The sequence below is a fragment of the Erythrolamprus reginae genome, chromosome 6, assembly GCF_031021105.1.
Source record: "Erythrolamprus reginae isolate rEryReg1 chromosome 6, rEryReg1.hap1, whole genome shotgun sequence".
In the NCBI taxonomy this organism is placed as follows: domain Eukaryota; kingdom Metazoa; phylum Chordata; class Lepidosauria; order Squamata; family Dipsadidae; genus Erythrolamprus; species Erythrolamprus reginae.
This window is the reverse complement of record NC_091955.1, coordinates 13,985,187-14,003,493: the sequence shown is the minus strand read 5'-3', so window position 1 is coordinate 14,003,493 and position 18,307 is coordinate 13,985,187. Positions and strand designations below refer to the sequence as shown.

General features: G+C 42.3%; 1 protein-coding gene across 2 annotated transcripts in view; it reads left to right on the top strand.

Annotated features, from left to right (window-relative positions):
- The window catches only part of PARVB (parvin beta), a 67,502-nt gene that overhangs the window by 11,905 nt on the left and 37,290 nt on the right, over window positions 1–18,307 (top strand). Inside the window, exon 1 of one of the 2 annotated variants that reach the window (XM_070755296.1) lies at window positions 11,624–11,691. The exons of the other annotated variant lie outside the window; for it this stretch is intronic. Coding sequence (XP_070611397.1) covers window position 11,691 — 1 coding nt within the window. The 5' untranslated portion in view covers window positions 11,624–11,690. Of the gene's footprint in view, window positions 1–11,623; window positions 11,692–18,307 lie in introns of those variants that run through there. 2 annotated transcript variants of the gene reach the window in all.

Below are 18,307 nucleotides of genomic sequence, written 5' to 3'. Positions count from 1 at the left end.
GCAGGGGATGAAGGAAACAAGCAAGGAAGGAAGCAGTAAGCAAGCAAGGAAGGAAGAAAGCAAGGAAGGAAGGAAGGAAGAGGGAAAGACGAAAGCAAGCAAGAAGGAAGAAAGCAAGCAAGCAAGGAAGAAAGGAAGCAGTAAGCAAGGAAGGAAGAAGGAAGAAAGAAAGGAAGAAAGAAAGGAAGAAGGAAGAAAGCAAGCAAGCAAGGAAAGAAGGAAGGAAGGAAGCAGGGGATGAAGGAAACAAGCAAGGAAGGAAGCAAGGGAGGGAGGAAGAAAGCAAGCAAGCAAGGAAGAAAGCAAGCAAGGAAGGAAGCAAGGAAGGAAGAAAGGAAGAAAGGAAGAAAGAAGGAAGAAAGCAAGCAAGCAAGCAAGGAAGGAAGAAGGAAGAAAGAAAGGAAGAAAGGAAGAAAGAAGGAAGAACGCAAGCAAGGAAAGAAGGAAGGAAGCAGGGGATGAAGGAAACAAGCAAGGAAGGATTTAGGCGTAGTGATTTCTGACAGTCTCAAAATGGGTGAACAGTGCAGTCAGGCAGTAGGGAAAGCAAGTAGGATGCTTGGCTGCATAGCTAGAGGTATAACAAGCAGGAAGAGGGAGATTATGATCCCGCTATATAGAATGCTGGTGAGACCACATTTGGAATACTGTGTTCAGTTCTGGAGACCTCACCTACAAAAAGATATTGACAAAATTGAACGGGTCCAAAGACGGGCTACAAGAATGGTGGAAGGTCTTAAGTATAAAACGTATCAGGAAAGACTTAATGAACTCAATCTGTATAGTCTGGAGGACAGAAGGAAAAGGGGGGACATGATCGAAACATTTAAATATATTAAAGGGTTAAATAAGGTCCAGGAGGGAAGTGTTTTTAATAGGAAAGTGAACACAAGAACAAGGGGACACAATCTGAGGTTAGTTGGGGGAAAGATCAAAAGCAACATGAGAAAATATTATTTTACTGAAAGAGTAGTAGATCCTTGGAACAAACTTCCAGCAGACGTGGTAGATAAATCCACAGTAACTGAATTTAAACATGCCTGGGATAAACATATATCCATCCTAAGATAAAATACAGAAAATAGTATAAGGGCAGACTAGATGGACCATGGGGTCTTTTTCTGCCGTCAGACTTCTATGTTTCTATGTTTCTATGTTTCTATGAAGGAAGCAGTAAGCAAGCAAGGAAGGAAGAAAGCAAGCAAGCAAGGAAGGAAGAGGGAAAGACGAAAGCAAGCAAGAAGGAAGAAAGCAAGCAAGGAAGAAAGGAAGAGGGAAAGACGAAAGCAAGCAAGGAAGGAAGGAAGAAAGCAAGCAAGGAAGAAAGGAAGCAGTAAGCAAGGAAGGAAGAAGGAAGAAAGAAAGGAAGAAAGGAAGAAAGAAGGAAGAAAGCAAGCAAGGAAAGAAGGAAGGAAGCAGGGGATGAAGGAAACAAGCAAGGAAGGAAGCAAGGGAGGGAGGAAGAAAGCAAGCAAGCAAGCAAGGAAGAAAGCAAGCAAGCAAGGAAGGAAGGAAGGAAGGAAGGAAGAAAGCAAGCAAGCAACCAAGGGATGAAAAAGCAAGGAAGGAAGGAAGCAAAGGATGAAGAAAGCAAGCAAGGAATGAAGCAAGGGAGGGAGGGAGGAAGGAAGAAAGCAAACATGCAAGGAAGGAAGGGAGGGAGGAAGGAAGCAAGCAAGCAAGGAAGGAAGGGAGGGAGGAAGGAAGAAAGGAAGCAAGCACGCAAGGAAGGAAGGGAGGGAGGAAGGAAGCAAGCAAGCAAGGAAGGGAGGGAGGAAGGAAGAAAGGAAGCAAGCAAGGAAAAAGAAAGCAAACAAGGAAGCAAGCATTGGATTCCTACTTTTTAGGTATTTTATGCTGTACACAGAGTGAGCACCCCTTCAGGCTTTGCAGACTCCCGATTGTGCCATTTGAGCTGCATAATAATGATCTCATCTGAATGGTTGGATTTTCCATTCTTTAAAGTGGAGAGAAATGTCTAAATTACTCAACAGCATTATGGGCCTCTGCTCACTTTCTAAAGAGTTTTTTCCCCCTTCCAGAACAACTGAATCTGGCTTCAGACCAATGATTCCCTCTCTTCTCTTGTGTGTGATTTGGGGAAGGGGGTGCACTAAAAGGATTAGAACCATGAGGGCGAACACGCATGCCACAGCTGACATGCAGCACCCTTCCTGTGGGCATGTGAGCCATTGCCCCAGTTCAGCTCAGCTGCGCATTCACACGTGCCTCCTGTCAGCCAGCTGGTCGTCGGGTCTCTGCCGCGCATGCACATGGGGCTTATGGAGAAACATGTACAGCGGGCGAAGTCCATGTGAGAAGCGAAGTCCATGTGAGAAGCAATGCATGCATGCACAGGCGCATGGCGCATGCATGGAGCATGCACACATGCACGGGTCCTGGGGTGCATATACAGGGGCCACACGTCCATTGCATTTTGAGGGCTGAGCCACACAAATGCACTTTGGGCACCGGATCCAGAAAAGGTTAGCCCTCACTGGATTAGGGAACAGAATTTGGAAAGAGATGGGTGGGAGAAGATTAATCTCAACAAATGAAGTTACATTTCTTTAAACATTTCTTTATTATTTATTTATGAGATTTCTACGCCGACTCAGGGCAGCGTCCAATATTACAAATGCAACAAAATATAAAAAGAAATCTAATTTACTTTAAAAGAATGATACAAATTGCTAAAAGTGTTAAAACCCCCAACAGACATACACATTCATCGAATTGAGGAAAGTGAACAGATATTGACAAAATTGAACGGGTCCAAAGATGGGCTACAAGAATGGTGGAAGGTCTTAAGCATCAAACGTATCAGGAAAGACTTCATGAACTCAATCTATATAGTCTGGAGGACAGAAGGAAAAGGGGGGACACGATCGAAACATTTAAATATGTCAAAGGGTTAAATAAGGTCCAGGAGGGAAGTGTTTTTAATAGGAAAGTGAACACAAGAACAAGGGGACACAATCTGAAGTTAGTTGGGGGAAAGATCAAAAGCAACATGAGAAAATATTATTTTACTGAAAGAGTAGTAGATCCTTGGAACAAACTCCCAGCAGACGTGGTTGGTAAATCCACAGTAACTGAATTTAAACATGCCTGGGATAAACATATGCAGGGGCCAGGCGTGCATTGTATTTAGAGGGTTGAGCCACACAAATGCACTTTGGGCACCGGATCCAGAAAAGGTTAGCCCTCACTGGATTAGGGAGCAGAATTTGCAAAGAGATGGGTGGGAGAAGATTAATCTCAACAAATGAAGTTACATTTCTTTAAACATTTATTTATTATTTATTTATGAGATTTCTACGCAGACTCAGGGCAGCGTACAATATTACAAATGCAACAAAATATAAAAAGAAATCTAATTTACTTTAAAAGAATGATACAAATTGCTAAAAGTGTTAAAACCCCCATGAACAAACATACACATTCATCGAATTGAGGAAAGCGAACACAAGAACAAGGGGTCACAATCTGAGGTTAGTTGGGGGGGGGGGGGAAGATCAGAAGCAGTGTGAGAAAATATTATTTTACTGAAAGAGTAGTAGATGCTTGGAACAAACTCCCAGCAGACGTGGTTGGTCAATCCACAGTCACTGAATTTAAACATGCCTGGGATAAACATCCATCCATCCTAAGATAAAATACAGGAAATAGTATAAGGGCAGACTAGATGGACCAGGAGGCCTTTTTCTGCCGTCATTCTTCTATGAATTCAATCATTCGTAATATCGGCTGGAGACAATCTCATAGTTAAGCGATTGACCAGTACGTACGGGTAATATGTGACTTGAGATTTGGCCTTTTGAAAAACAGAGGAGAAATCAAACTGCGAAAGAAATCTGAGAAGCAGAACCATTCACAGGAAGGGGAAGATAAAGTTAGATTTTCATGGAATTGATGAGGCCCTCGGAAAAAGGTGATAAGGGTGAAGAACAAAAGGTATTTCAGGAATTGTGTGGCCTTGCAGAATTTTGGAAGGACAACAGATCTGCAGATAGGAATAGGGATTAGGCATGGTATAAACTAGATTTAATTAAATTTTGCCTTTTTATAATCCCTTTGCCCACTGTATCTTATTCAGTTTTTTTAATGTTAATTTTATTTAATTTATTTAATTTATTTAATTTATTTAATTTATTTAATTTATTTAATTTATTTAATTTATTTAATTTATTTAATTTATTTAATTTATTTAATTTATTTAATTTATTTAATTTATTTAATTTATTTAATTTATTTAATTTATTTAATTTATTTAATTTATTTAATTTATTTAATTTATTTAATTTATTTAATTTATTTGTTTGTTTGTCTGTTTATTTATTTATTTATTAGATTTGTATGCCGCCCCTCTCCAAAGACTCAGGGCGGCTAACAACAATAAAAAAAGACAATGTAAACAGATCTAATATTAAAAATAATCTAAAAATCCCCAATTTAAAGAACCAATCATACATACAAGCATACCATGTATAAATTCTATAAGCCTAGGGGGAAGGGAAAATTTCAATTCCTCCATACCTGATGACAGAGGTGGGTTTTAAGGAGCTTGCGAAAGGCAAGGAGGGTGGGGGCAACTCTGATATCTGGGGGGAGTTGGTTCCAGAGAGTCGGGGCCGCCACAGAGAAGGCTCTTTCCCTGGGTCCCACCAGACGACATTGCTTAGTCGATGGGACCCGGAGAAGGCCAACTCTGTGGGGCCTAACTGGTCGCTGGGATTCGTGCGGCAGAAGGTGGTCCCCGAGACATAACCCCAAAGAAGTATAAGGACTTCAGGAGGATTTTGCACTCCACAAAAAGTTCAGGTAGTTGTTATGCTTGGCCAATTCTCTAAGTCTGAATAAAGTATCTTCATATTAGAATTTTCAGCCTTTTCCCAAAAGAACAGTTTTTCAGGATCCTTCCTTCCTTCCTTCCTTCCTTCCTTCCTTCCTTCCTTCCTTCCTTCCTTCCTTCCTTCCTTCCAGTTTATATGCCGCCCAATCCCTAAGGACTCAGGGCGTCTTACAACATTTAAAAGTAACATCATATAATTTAATTAAAACAATTTATAACAGTATAAAACCTCTTAAACTAAACAATGCAATCATACCATCACACACAACAATCAAAACATGTTTCGGCCGGGATACAAAGATGTCTCCGGGACCGCCTTCTGCCGCACAAATCCCAGCGACCGATTAGGTCCCACAGAGTTGGCCTTCTCTGGGTCCCATCGACTAAACAATGTCGTTTGGCCGGTCCCAGGGGAAGAGCCTTCTCTGTGGCGGCCCCGATCCTCTGGAACCACCTCCCCCCCTGAGATTAGAACTGCCCCCACCCTCCTTGCCTTTCGTAAATTCCTTAAAACCCACCTCTGCCGTCAGGCATGGGGGAACTGAGATAACTTCCCCAGGCCTATATTGTTTATGTATGGCATGTTGTGTGCATGTTTTTTAAATTATGGGTTTTTAGTTTTAATTATTAGATTTGTATTGTGCATTGTTTTTCTATTACTGCTGTGAGCCGCCCCGAGTCTACAGAGAGGGGCGGCATACAAGTTTAATAAAATAAATAAATAATAAATGTTAGTTCTCATGGCCCCTTCTCAGCATTTATCCTGTCTTATCATTTATCTCATTTTACATTTTCTTAGGGTTCCCTTTTGAATTAAAATACTAAGACAAGAATTAGCAAATTCCTTTTTTTTTTAAGTAGGCGCAAAATTCCCCTTCAGTAGAAAGATCTGTCCAGGATTATTTGGCCTATTCCACATGGGCTGTTTATCGAAAGCATTATTTGCAGCGTGAGCATCATTTCCAGATAAGAAACTTTGCGTTTGCCCTTTTATCCTTTCCTTTTCCTGAAAGGGAGATAAGGAAAAATCCCTGTTGAATTTGCAGACAATAGACCTGTGTCACCTTTGGTTTATGTGGCCTCTCATAAGCAATAGCTGCTTTTTAAAAAAATGAAAATAATAATAATTAGAAAAGGTTATGAATCAAGCAGGATCAAAGATAGGTAACATCAATAAATGGCTACAATACAATAGTAAAATTCAAGTAAGCAAACACGAGCTCTGAAACATCAGGAAATTAAGTTCTCTATCTTGTTATTATTACTCATTTATGTTTTTCATCAGTTCTTTTAAATGAAAACTAAACATCACCATTTAACTTAAAAATACTGATATACACAATATAAATTACTAATCAGTTCAGTCTAATACCAGGAGGTGATGAATTTTTGTCCTTATATGTGAAAGACTGCTGGGTGACTGGGCCAATCGCCAGGAAAGAATGAGTTCTAGTCCCGCCTTAGGCATGAAAGCTGGCTGGGTGACTTTGGGCCAATCGCCAGGAAAGAATGAGTTCTAGTCCCGCCTTAGGCATGAAAGCTGGCTGGGTGACTTTGGGCCAATCGCCAGGAAAGAATGAATTCTAGTCCCGCCTTAGGCATGAAAGCTGGCTGGGTGACTTTGGGCCAATCGCCAGGAAAGAATGGGTTCTAGTCCCACCTTAGGCATGAAAGCTGGCTGGGTGACTTTGGGCCAATCGCCAGGAAATAATGAGTTCTAGTCCCGCCTTAGGCAGGAAAGCTGGCTGGGTGACTTTGGGCCAATCGCCAGGAAAGAATGAGTTCTAGTCCCGCCTTAGGCATGAAAGCTGGCTGGGTGACTTTGGGCCAATCGCCAGGAAATAATGAGTTCTAGTCCCGCCTTAGGCAGGAAAGCTGGCTGGGTGACTTTGGGCCAATCGCCAGGAAAGAATGAGTTCTAGTCCCACCTTAGGCATGAAAGCTGGCTGGGTGACTTTGGGCCAATCGCCAGGAAAGAATGGGTTCTAGTCCCACCTTAGGCATGAAAGCTGGCTGGGTGACTTTGGGCCAATCGCCAGGAAATAATGAGTTCTAGTCCCGCCTTAGGCAGGAAAGCTGGCTGGGTGACTTTGGGCCAATCGCCAGGAAAGAATGAGTTCTAGTCCCGCCTTAGGCATGAAAGCTGGCTGGGTGACTTTGGGCCAATCGCCAGGAAATAATGAGTTCTAGTCCCGCCTTAGGCAGGAAAGCTGGCTGGGTGACTTTGGGCCAATCGCCAGGAAAGAATGAGTTCTAGTCCCGCCTTAGGCATGAAAGCTGGCTGGGTGACTTTGGGCCAATTGCCAGGAAAGAATGAGTTCTAGTCCCACTGACTGGCGCGCCTGTGACAGCCCCCATAGGGCGGTAGCGCCGAAGATGGCAGGCCTTCCCTCTCCCTTATCATCCTGGTTGCTCTTTTATGCACTTTCTCTAAACTTTCAATGTGTTTTTTGTAGTGTTAGACCAAAGCTGTATGCAGTGCTCTAGTTGTGGTCTAATTAGGGCTTTATAGAGTGTATTAGTATCTCCCTTGTCCTAGATTGTATCCCTCTGTTGATGCAGTTTAGGATTGCATTGACTTTTTTGGCTGCGACTGCACATTGCTATCTCATATTTAGTTGGTTATCCACCAAGACTCCAAGATCCCTCTCGCAGTCGCTGCCATTGAGTGTGGTTTCACTTATTTGATATGTATTTGTTTGGTTTTTCTTAAGTGGCTCAAATCATTTCTGTTGCATTGTCCCAAAATCTCCATGAAGGAGGACTTAATGAACTCCAGAGAGTTGTGTTTAGATTAAGCAAGCTTTACATTAAAAAACAACAACACCCTCTTTATTTAAATCAATATAGATGTTTTTTTCTTCAGCATTCCTCAAGTTATTAGCACCAGGAGTTGCCATAATTCTATTTGACGTTGTGAATTCCTTCTTTCCGACACATCAGGAATTTTAAACCAATATTTTTCTACAGGTGAAACCTTTAATAATAATAATAACAATCTGGTCAGCCTGCAGCAGGCTTGGGCCTCAGGAAAGGATTCCAACGAACAATCAGCGGAAGTGTTTTGATCCAGTGGAATGTTTCCAAGATATAGCAAAAATATAGGGCAGCAAAAATGTGAAAGAACAATTTGGAATGTTTTCATTGATTGGGACAATGTTGAGACTTTGGAAAAAGTTACAGAGGAGATGATTAAAAGCCTGGAGACTAAAACGTGAAGAATGGTTGCAAAATTTTGGGTTTGGCTAGGCTAGAAAAAAGAAGGACTAGAGGTGACATAATATTTTTCTAGTATTTGAGGGGCTGTCATAGAGGGGGTCAATTTATTTTCCAAAGCACCTGAAAGCAGGATAAGAAACAATGGATGGAAACTAACCGCCTGCTGCCGCACGAATCCCAGCGACCGATTAGGTCCCACAGAGTGGGCCTTCTCCGGGTCCCGTCAACTAAACAATGTCGGTTGGCGGGCCCCAGGGGAAGAGCCTTCTCTGTGGCGGCCCCGGCCCTCTGGAATCAACTCCCCCCGGAGATTAGAACCGCCCCTACTCTCCTTGCCTTTCGTAAGCTCCTTAAGACCCACCTCTGTCATCAGGCATGGGGGAACTGAGACATCTCCCCCGGGCATATACAATTTATGAATGGTATGTTTGTATGTATGTGTGTTTAGAAAATGGGGTCTTTTAAATATTTTTAAACAGTAATTTAGATTTGTTGTACATTGTTTTTTCACTTGTTGTGAGCCGCCCCGAGTCTGCGGAGAGGGGCGGCATACAAATCTAAATAATAAACAAAGAAAGAAAGAAAGAAAGAAAGAAAGAAAGAAAGAAAGGAGAGAAGCAATAAGGAGGAAATTCCTAACAGTGAGACTAATTAGAAACATAGAAGATTGACGGCAGAAAAAGACCCTCTGGTCCATCTAATCTGCCTTTATCTGTATTTTATCTTAGGATGGATCTATGTTTATCCCAGGCAAGTTTAAATTCAGTGACTGTGGATTTATCAACCACGTCTGCTGGAAGTTTGTTCCAAGCATCTACTACTGTTTCAGTAAAATAATATTTTCTGACGTTGCTTCTGATCTTTCCCCCAACTAAGCTCAGATTGTGTCCCCTTGTTCTTGGGATAACTTTCCTATTAAAAACACTTCCCTCCTGAACCTTATTTAACCCTTTAACATATTTAAATGTTTCGATCATGTCCAGCCCCCCTTTCCCTTTCTGTCCTCCAAAGTATACAAATCTCTAAAATAGCTGTAAATATTCAAGCCTGTAATAAAAACAGTAGAGACAGGTATGCTTGATTTTACTCCAGCGGTGGAGATTGTAGCTGTCTCTATGTTAGTCTCTCCCAAGGTAAAATTTATGGTAGGCTCCACATCAAACAATCCGGTGCCAAAACTCAAAGGAGGAGAAGCTGCAACAGCAACTGTGCTGCACCTCCTGTGTGGCCTGTTTTTGCTCCCAGGGGGCTGCTACAGGGATCAATCTATTTGTTGCCTCCTAGCTGTTGGGCTGGGTCTTCTTGTGTTGCCCTGCACAGGGCTGGAAAGCAGGTTAGTGGGAGAGGGAGGGGATTTTGCAGTATCCCAGCAGCCAATCGGGTCCCACAGAGTTGGCCTTCTCTGGGTCCCATCGACTAAACAATGCCGTCAGGGGAAGAGCCTTCTCTGTGGTGGCCCCGGCCCTCTGGAAGCAACTCCCCCCGGAGATCCGAATTGCCCCTACTCTTCCCGCCTTCCGCAAGATGTTGAAGACCTATCTATGTCGCCAGGCATGGGGGAAATAATTATCTCTTTCCCCCACTACCACCTTTTTTCCTGACTGTAATACACGAGAATGGTATGATTGTGCAGTAATGATTGTTTTTAATATCTATGGGTTTTAAATTTTGTTTTTAATTTATATTGGATTTGTACTTTGTATATTGTATTATTGTTGTTGTGAGCCGCCCCGAGTCTTCGGAGAGGGGCGGCATACAAATCTAATAAATAATAATAATAATAACAACAACAATAACAACAACAACAACAACAACAACAATAATAATCTTTCCCCTGGAGTGGGGAGGGAATGGGGATTTTGCAGTATCCTTCTATCATGTCCATCAAACCATGCCCACAGAACCGGTAGTAAAAATTATGAATTCCACCACTGCTTCAGATATTCTTCCAATGCCCTTATTCTACTTCAACTGTCTGACATACTTTCAATAATCCAGGCCTGCCTATTTTCTTTGGTAAGTGGAGTCTGTCAACATTGCTGCACGAGTAGGGCTTGATTGACTGTCATTACCATTATTCATTTTTAGGCAAAAACGAAGGTCTGGAAAATGCCATGGTAACTTCTTCCCATGCAAGAAGGAATGCTCACAAATTCTGGTCAAAACAGTCGCCATGGCAGCTGCAGTGGTGCAATTGATGCTCTGGGATGTGAATAAAGATGGCCGCCCCTTTAATTGCACTGTTATGCCCGCCATCTTGATTTCCCCCCCCCATCACAGCGCCTACAGATACCTCTCAAAACGCAATTTCTGACTAGGAAAATCGTGCATAGGATTCTGTTGGGAGACAGAAGACGGGAAGATTTGTTCCCTGTTAAATATGCTAAGTGTGAGTTACTGGGGAGAATTCAAAAGTTCATGGTTTTGCATACACTGTTCTGATTGGTTGATGTTCTCTGGCACCAAAATTGTAGCACTGTCAAAGTTGCCTGTTGCTGGGGGTAAACAGTATAGAAACTTCAGATTGTGCAGAATGCAGCTGCGAGAGCTATCATGGGCTTCCCCAGGTATGCCCATGTTACACCAACACTCCGCAGTCTGCATTGGTTGCCGATCAGTTTCTGGTCACAATTCAAAGTGTTGGTTATGACCTATAAAGCCCTTCATGGCACTGGACCAGATTATCTCAGGGACCGCCTTCTGCCGCACGAATCCCAGCGACCAGTTAGGTCCCACAGAATGGATCTTCTCCGGGTCCCGTCCACTAAACAATGTCGCTTGGCGGGACCCAAGGGAAGAGCCTTCTCTGTGGCGGCCCCGACCCTCTGGAACCAACTCCCCCCAGAGATTAGAATTGCCCCCACCCTCCTTGCCTTTCGTAAGCTACACCTCTGCCATCAGGCATGGGGGAATTGAGATCCTCTTTCCCCCTAGGCCTTTACAATTCTATGCATGGTATGTATGTATATATGTTTGGTTTTTATATTAATGGGTTTTTAATCGTTTTAGTATTGGATTACTATTGTACACTGTTTTATTGTTGCTGTTAGCCGCCCCGAGTATCCGGAGAGGGGCGGCATACAAATCCAATAAATAAATAAATAGATAGATACGTAGAGACGCTGTCTCCCTGATTAGATACATTCGCGCCTAGATGCCTTAGTTTTTCTTACTTGGGAACTGGACGAGAGTAGAACTGAGCAATTTACTTACTGGCTGAGCCACAATCAACCAGTTGGTTGTCTAACCAACAATTATTTATTTATTAGATTTATTTATTCATTAGATTTGTACGCCACTCCTCTCCGAAGACTCGGCTATTTGGCAAACTATTTGCAAACTATTTGCAAACCTAATTTGCAAACTAATTATCTGGCAGCAGTTGTACAAATGTGGCTTTTGTAGGAAGAGAAGGGTTGAGGTGGCTGTGTGGTTTGTTTCTGCTTTATCGCTTTCTGACCGATCTTCCTGCAGAGTCATTTGTGTAAGTGGGAGGAGGGTTTTGTTTCCAAATAATCGTTCTCTTTAATTGCCAGCCATAGTGGGCTTTTCGAAATCCAGAACAGAAGCTGTTCTTGCATATATCTCTCTGTCTTGGAGGGACCGTCAGTTTAACAGTGAGTTGTTTGCTCTTCGGTTCCTTTTGCTTCAGAAGACAGTTAAAACTCTTAATTTGCCTAAGACTTACTTTAGACAGAGGATGCTCGAGTTAGTTAACAGGGATTATTTAACATTCCTCTGTCGACTTGTGCTCAGCCTGTAGAGTTTGATTTGAAGACATTTGCTTATACAACATCTTATAGTCTTGACTTGCAATGCATGGCTGTGAAAGTTGGGCCATAAGGAAGGCTGAGCGCCAAAGAACCCAGGCCTTTGAACTAGGGTACTGGAGAAGATAGAATCAAGATCACGTGAATTGTTAATATCACTTTATAAGGCCTTGGTAAGGCCACACTTGAAATACTGCATTCAGTTTTAGTCGCTACGATGCAAAAAGGATGTTGAGAAGAGCAGAGAAGAGCAACAAAGATGATTAGGGGACTGGAGGCTAAAACGTATGAAGAACGGTTGCAGGAACTGGGTATGTCTAGTTTTGCCCTATCTGGACAGGGAGTCATTGCTCACAGTCGCTCATGCCCTCATCACCTTGAGATTCAACTACTGCAATGCTCCCTACATGGGGCTACCTCTGAAAAGTGTTTGGAAACTTCAGATCATGCAAAATGCGGCTGCGAGAGCTATCGTGGGGCTTCCCAGATTTGCCCATGTCTTGGCAACACTCTGCGGCCTGCACTGGTTGCCGATCAGTTTCCGGTCACAATTCAAAGTGTTGGTAATGACCTATAAAGCCCTACATGGCATCGGGGTAGAATACCTTCAGGACCACATTCTGCCGCACGGGGTCGCCATGGGTCGGACACAAAACTTCAGATTGTGCAGAATGCAGCCGCGTGAGCTATCATGGGCCTCCCTGTCAATTCCGATGGTTTTCAAATGTCCGCTGAGATCCTTTGGCACTGCACCCAGCGTGCCAAGTACCACTGGGACCACTTTCACTGGCTTATGCCAGAGTCGTTGCAGAGCGATTTTTAGATCTTCGTATTTCAATAATTTCTCTAGCTGCTTCTCCTCAATTCTGCTGTCCCCTGGGATTGTGATGTTGATGATCCATACTTTCTTTTTCTCCACGATCACAATGTCTAGTGTGTTATGCTTCAGAATTCGGTCAGTCTGAAGTCGGAAGTCCCACAGTAGTTTTGCTTGCTCATTTTCGACCACTTTTTCAGGCTTATGATCCCACCAGTTCTTTGCCACTGGTAGGTGGTAGTTCCGGCACAAGTTCCAGTGGATTATTATTATTATTGTTATTGTTGTTGTTGTTATTGTTATTGTTACTGTTGTTATTATTATTGTTATTATTATTATGTCAATACAACACAGCAAACGAGATCACTATGCTGGATTTCGTATTTCATCATCAGTCGGGTGCTTCCCAAGCACCTAGGACTGCGTGATATATTGGTGAATTATGTGTGCTGATCCCAGTAAAGCGGCCTTTTGCAATTGACAGATGGAGATTTTGTCGTCATCATCATTATTATTATTATTATTATTATTATTATTATTATTATTATTGGTTATTTATGCATAGCATTCTAATTGATGGTAAAAGTCAGATATTTTTGAGTTGGTCAACTTCTCCATCCCCGCTTGATTTACTCAGAGAGTACTTATGTCCCATAATTAGCCGCTCTATTCAGTGACTTCACAGCAGCTGCTGTTTTTCAATACTGTGAAGTTCAAATCTTAGAACAGAAATAACTGCAGCTAAAATTAAATAGTACTTATCATCTGGCTTCTTTTGAATATCCAGATTGCCATTCATAGAAACTCATTTGTAGAGACAATGTAGGAAACAGCTGCACTTCATTTTCAGGGGCTATTGACTTTTAACTGGTAGATTTTTTTGATTGGTTTGTAAAGGAACTTGTCCTTGTTTGCATAAGATAATGTTGTATTGTATGACATTTGGAGAGGAAAAAGACAGTTAGATTTCAAAGTTGAATACTTAACTGGTTGTTCTGTGTTTCTGTTTCCTGAAAAGTATTCTCTTCAGGCTAAATGTCCTGTAAAGCACTATGGATCTTATATAAATTTAAGCGCTATTGCTGTAAAGATTATATTGAATACAGAATATAGAATAAAAGAGTTGGAAGGGGATTCGGAGGTCTTCTAGTCCAACCCCCAGCTTAAGCAGGAATATCTATATCATTTCAGATAATTGATTGTTCAATCTCTTTTTAAAAACTTCCAGTGTTGGAGCATTCACAACTTCTTGAGGCACTGATGTGTTCCACTGATTAATTGTTCTAACTGTCAGGAATTTTCTCCTTAGTTCTAGGTGGCTTCTCTCCTTGATTAGTTTCCATCCATTGTTTCTTGTCCTGCCTTCAAGTGCCTTGGAGACTAAGTTGACTCCCTCTTGTTTGTGGCAACCCCTTAAATATTGGAACACTGCTATCACGTCTCCCCTGGCTCTTCTTATCATTAACCTAGACATACTCATTTCCTGCAACAGTTCTTCATACATTTTAGCCTCCCTAATCATCTTTGTTGCTCTTCTCTGCACTTTTTCTAGCGTCTCAACATCTATTTTACATTGTGGCAATCAAAACTGGATTCGGTATTCCAAGTGTAGTCTTACCAAGGCATTATAAAATGGTACCAACACTTCATGTGACAAAGAAAAATAGCTTTTATTTTTCCACTGGGTATCTTGCCTCTAGAGCTTAAACAAACCCTTATTTGGAGAGAGTAACAATGAAAGAGCTTGCAAGCTGGCAAGAGCTGGAAACATTGTTAGCACCTGGAAAATTATTTGGAGCAAGTAGAGCAATTTTAAAAAACATGCAAAGACTGGAAAAAACATTCTTTGCAGAGAGTAACAATGAAAGAGCCTGTATTTATTTATTTAATAAATTTGTATGCCGCCCCTCTCCGTAGACTCGGGGCGGCTCACAGCAATAGTAAATTCGATGTAAAATACAAATCTAATGTTTTAAAAAACTAAAATTACAAAACATACACACAAAATACCGTGTGCTCAGCTCCAGCTGACCATCCCCCCTCCCTTCATCCTCCTCCTCCTCGGAAAGCAGCAGGGAGACCAGTACCGGCAGAAGTTGTAGCGGGCCCATTTCCTCCCCACTCTTTTCTCAACAGCTGATCGGCAACCGTTCGCCTAACTACCCAGTTGAGGCAGAGGGTGACCCAGGAAGGAGAGCGCGGGAAACGCAAAGCAAATTGTCACCCCAGAGAGCGTAAGAGCTGGGAACATTGTTAGCACCTGGTTAGGGCTAGGAAAGTTATTTGGAGCAAGTAGACCAATAATAATAAAAAAACCCTGCAAAGACTTAGGACTGGAAAAACATTCTTTACATAGAATAACAATGAAAGAGCCTGCAAGGTAAGAGCTGGGAACATTGTTAGCACCTGGTTAGGGCTAGGAAAGTTATTCGCAACAAGTAGAGCAATGAAAAAAGAACCCTGCAAAGATTTAGGACTGGAAAAACATTCTTTGCAGAGAGTAACAATGAAAGAGCCTGCAAGGTAAAAGCTGGGAACATTGTTAGCACCTGGTTAGGGCTGGAAAGAAACTTATTCTGAGCAAGTAGAGCAACGAAAACAAGCCTGCAAAGACTTAGGGCTGGAAAAACATTAGGTATCAGCACTTCATGTGACGAAGAAAAATAGCTTTTATTTCTCCACTAGATATCTTGCCCTTCTTAAGAGCTCCAGGATTTTTGACATTCTTAAAAGGACCAAAACCAACCAGTAGGAAACCTGATACATAATCCTTAGAGATTAATGGATCAAGATGGTGCTATGCTCGCCATGAGTTGTCAATGGAACGCCACTGGCTCTGTGTATCCTTTTACCAATTCCTGAAGATACTAGCGGGATTTTTTTTCATATGTTCATATGTTCCACGTGCTGACAGTCTTGTAACCCTCTTGTGATCTTTGGCTCACAAAGAAATGCCAGTTATTTTTTGTAGAACCCAACCCCAACTGTGGCATATTTTCCTGTGTTTTGATGGTTCTGGTACCCTGGCTGGAGGCCTTCTTTCTACTCACGGTTATGGGCATTTGATGAGTAGTTAGGAGCTAGAAGCTCTGTTCACACTCAGAAAGAATGGCATCTATTTAGCTTCTGTGTAAAGCATCCATTCTTCTTGAATTTCACTCAGTCTTGCCAGGGTATCTTCTTTTACACCCCTCGTCTCTTCCGGCAGTCGCCACTGCTTTTGGAAATCACTGCGACCAAGTCAGTCGAAGTTAACCGGTCAGTTTCCGTCAGGCTCCTCACCTCCTTTGGACCGGCGACTCTGCCATTCGGTAGGAGGCAGGCAACCTTAAATGCTACATGGTGCTAGTATGGCACCTTTGCTTTGTAAAAAATGCAGAAAGACAGGAGGTAGGAAAAATATGTGTGAATGTCGTGCTTCTGTGTATATTAGCTGCATGAGGGAGATCTTACAGACACCTGGGCCTTTCCTTGTTAGCATAAGGGGCGAGTACAAGTGCACTAGAGTGCCTTCCGTCCCCTGTCCTATTGCTCTCCTATATCTCCTATACCTTTCTTCTATTCCTATATCTCTTCTTCTATTCTTTCATTGATATATTCTATTCCTATATCTTCTCTTCTCTTCTTTCTTAGATATATTTTACTATGAGTATATCCTCTAACCCAGTGATTTTCAACCTTTTTTGAGCCGCGGCACATTTTTTACATTTACGAAATCCTGGGGCACATTGAGCAGGGGGGAGGGTGGGGGCTAAAAAAAGTTTGGACAAAAAAATTCTCTCTCTCTCTTCCTCCCTTTGGCTCTATTTCTCCCTCCCTCTTTCTCTCCCTTCTTTCTCTCTCCATCCCTCTTTCTTTCTGTTCCTTCCTTCCTCTCTTTTTTTGTTTTCTTTCTCTCTCCCTCCCTGCCTCCCTCTATGTCTTTCTCTCTCTCTCCTTCCCTCCCTCTCTTTCTCTCGCTCTCTTGCTTTCTCTCTCTCTCTCTTTCTCTCTCTCTTGCTTTCTTTCTCTTCTTCTCTTTCTCTCTCTCGCTCTTTCTCTCGCTTTCTCTCTCTCTCTCTTGCTTTCTCTCTCTCTTGCTTTCTTTCTCTCTCTCTCTCTCGCTTTCTTTCTCTTCTTCTCTTTCTCTCTCTCGCTCTTTCTCTCGCTTTCTCTCTCTCTTGCTTTCTCTCTCTCTTGCTTTCTCTCTTTCTCTCTCTCTTGCTTTCTTTCTCTTCTTCTCTTTCTCTCTCTCGCTCTTTCTCTCACTTTCTCTCTCTCTCTCTTGCTTTCTCTCTCTCTTGCTTTCTCTCTCTCTTGCTTTCTCTCTCTCTCTCTCTTTCTCTCTTGCTTTCTTTCTCTTCTTCTCTTTCTCTCTCTCGCTCTTTCTCTCGCTTTCTCTCTCTCTCTCTTGCTTTCTCTCTCTCTTGCTTTCTCTCTTGCTTTCTCTCTCTCTTGCTTTCTCTCTCTCTTGCTTTCTTTCTCTTCTTCTCTTTCTCTCTCTCGCTCTTTCTCTCACTTTCTCTCTCTCTCTCTTGCTTTCTCTCTCTCTTGCTTTCTTTCTCTCTCTGATGTTCGCGGCACACCTGACCATGTCTCACGGCACACTAGTGTGCCGTGGCACACTGGTTGAAAAACACTGCTCTAACCTTCATCGTGTATTTTACTATGTGTATACCCACTAAAACCCTCATTGTGTATTGGACAAAATAAATAAATAAAATAAATAAACATTGCGGGGCAAATGTGTGAATGTGTTGTTGTGGGCTGAAAACACCCTTCCATTTCCTCTCCTCCTCCTCCCCAGCTCGCTCTAGGACAGTAACAAGAAGAGGATAACTTTGTGTTGTGATTTATTTTTAGTTCCACATTCTTGATTCAGATTCTGAGCATGGAGTTTGCATTGGGAAATACTGGGTGGGTCGGTGCTGCGGTTTATATCCTGCAGAGACCGAGCAGGGAGGGAAAAAGCTGAAAGGATTTTCACCTTTTCAACCATTGGCTGAAAGCAGGCCACGGTAAGAGAGGTCGACCATCATTTGAAGTGTATTGTATTGGCAGTTCTGTGTTAGCAAAAACTTCAGAAGAGAAGGATTTAGGGGTAGTGATTTCAGACAGTCTCAAAATGGGTGAACAGTGCAGTTCACTTATTCTGCACTGTTCACTTATTCTGCACTGTTCACCCAAAATGGGTGAACAGTGCAGTTCACTTATTCTGAGCAAGTAGAGCAATGAAAACAAGCGTGCAAAGACTTAGGGCTGGAAAAACATCTTACGGAGAGAGTAGCAATGAAAAAGCCTGCAAGGTAAGATCATTAGCACCTCGTTTGGGCTGAAAAAAAGCTTTGGAAAAAGCTACATTCAGAGTATAAGACACACCCAAATTTTCACCCTCTTTTAGGGAGGAAAAGGGTGTTTTTTATACTCTGAAATATACGGGTATAAAGAAGGCAGCTGCCACTGTGTGACCGGAGTTTCACCTCTCTTTTATATGCATTGTGGCCAAAACGCTGCCTTTTTCAATTTCCTTTCCACAATGGATGTCTCTGATGCAGCATCCGGCCAGAGAGCAAAGCCAAAGTAACATTAATTTGATGCAGAGAAGTGAAGAAAAGATCGGGAGGTAGAATCCAAAGGATTCAAACAGGATGGAGGAGAACAGTCTAT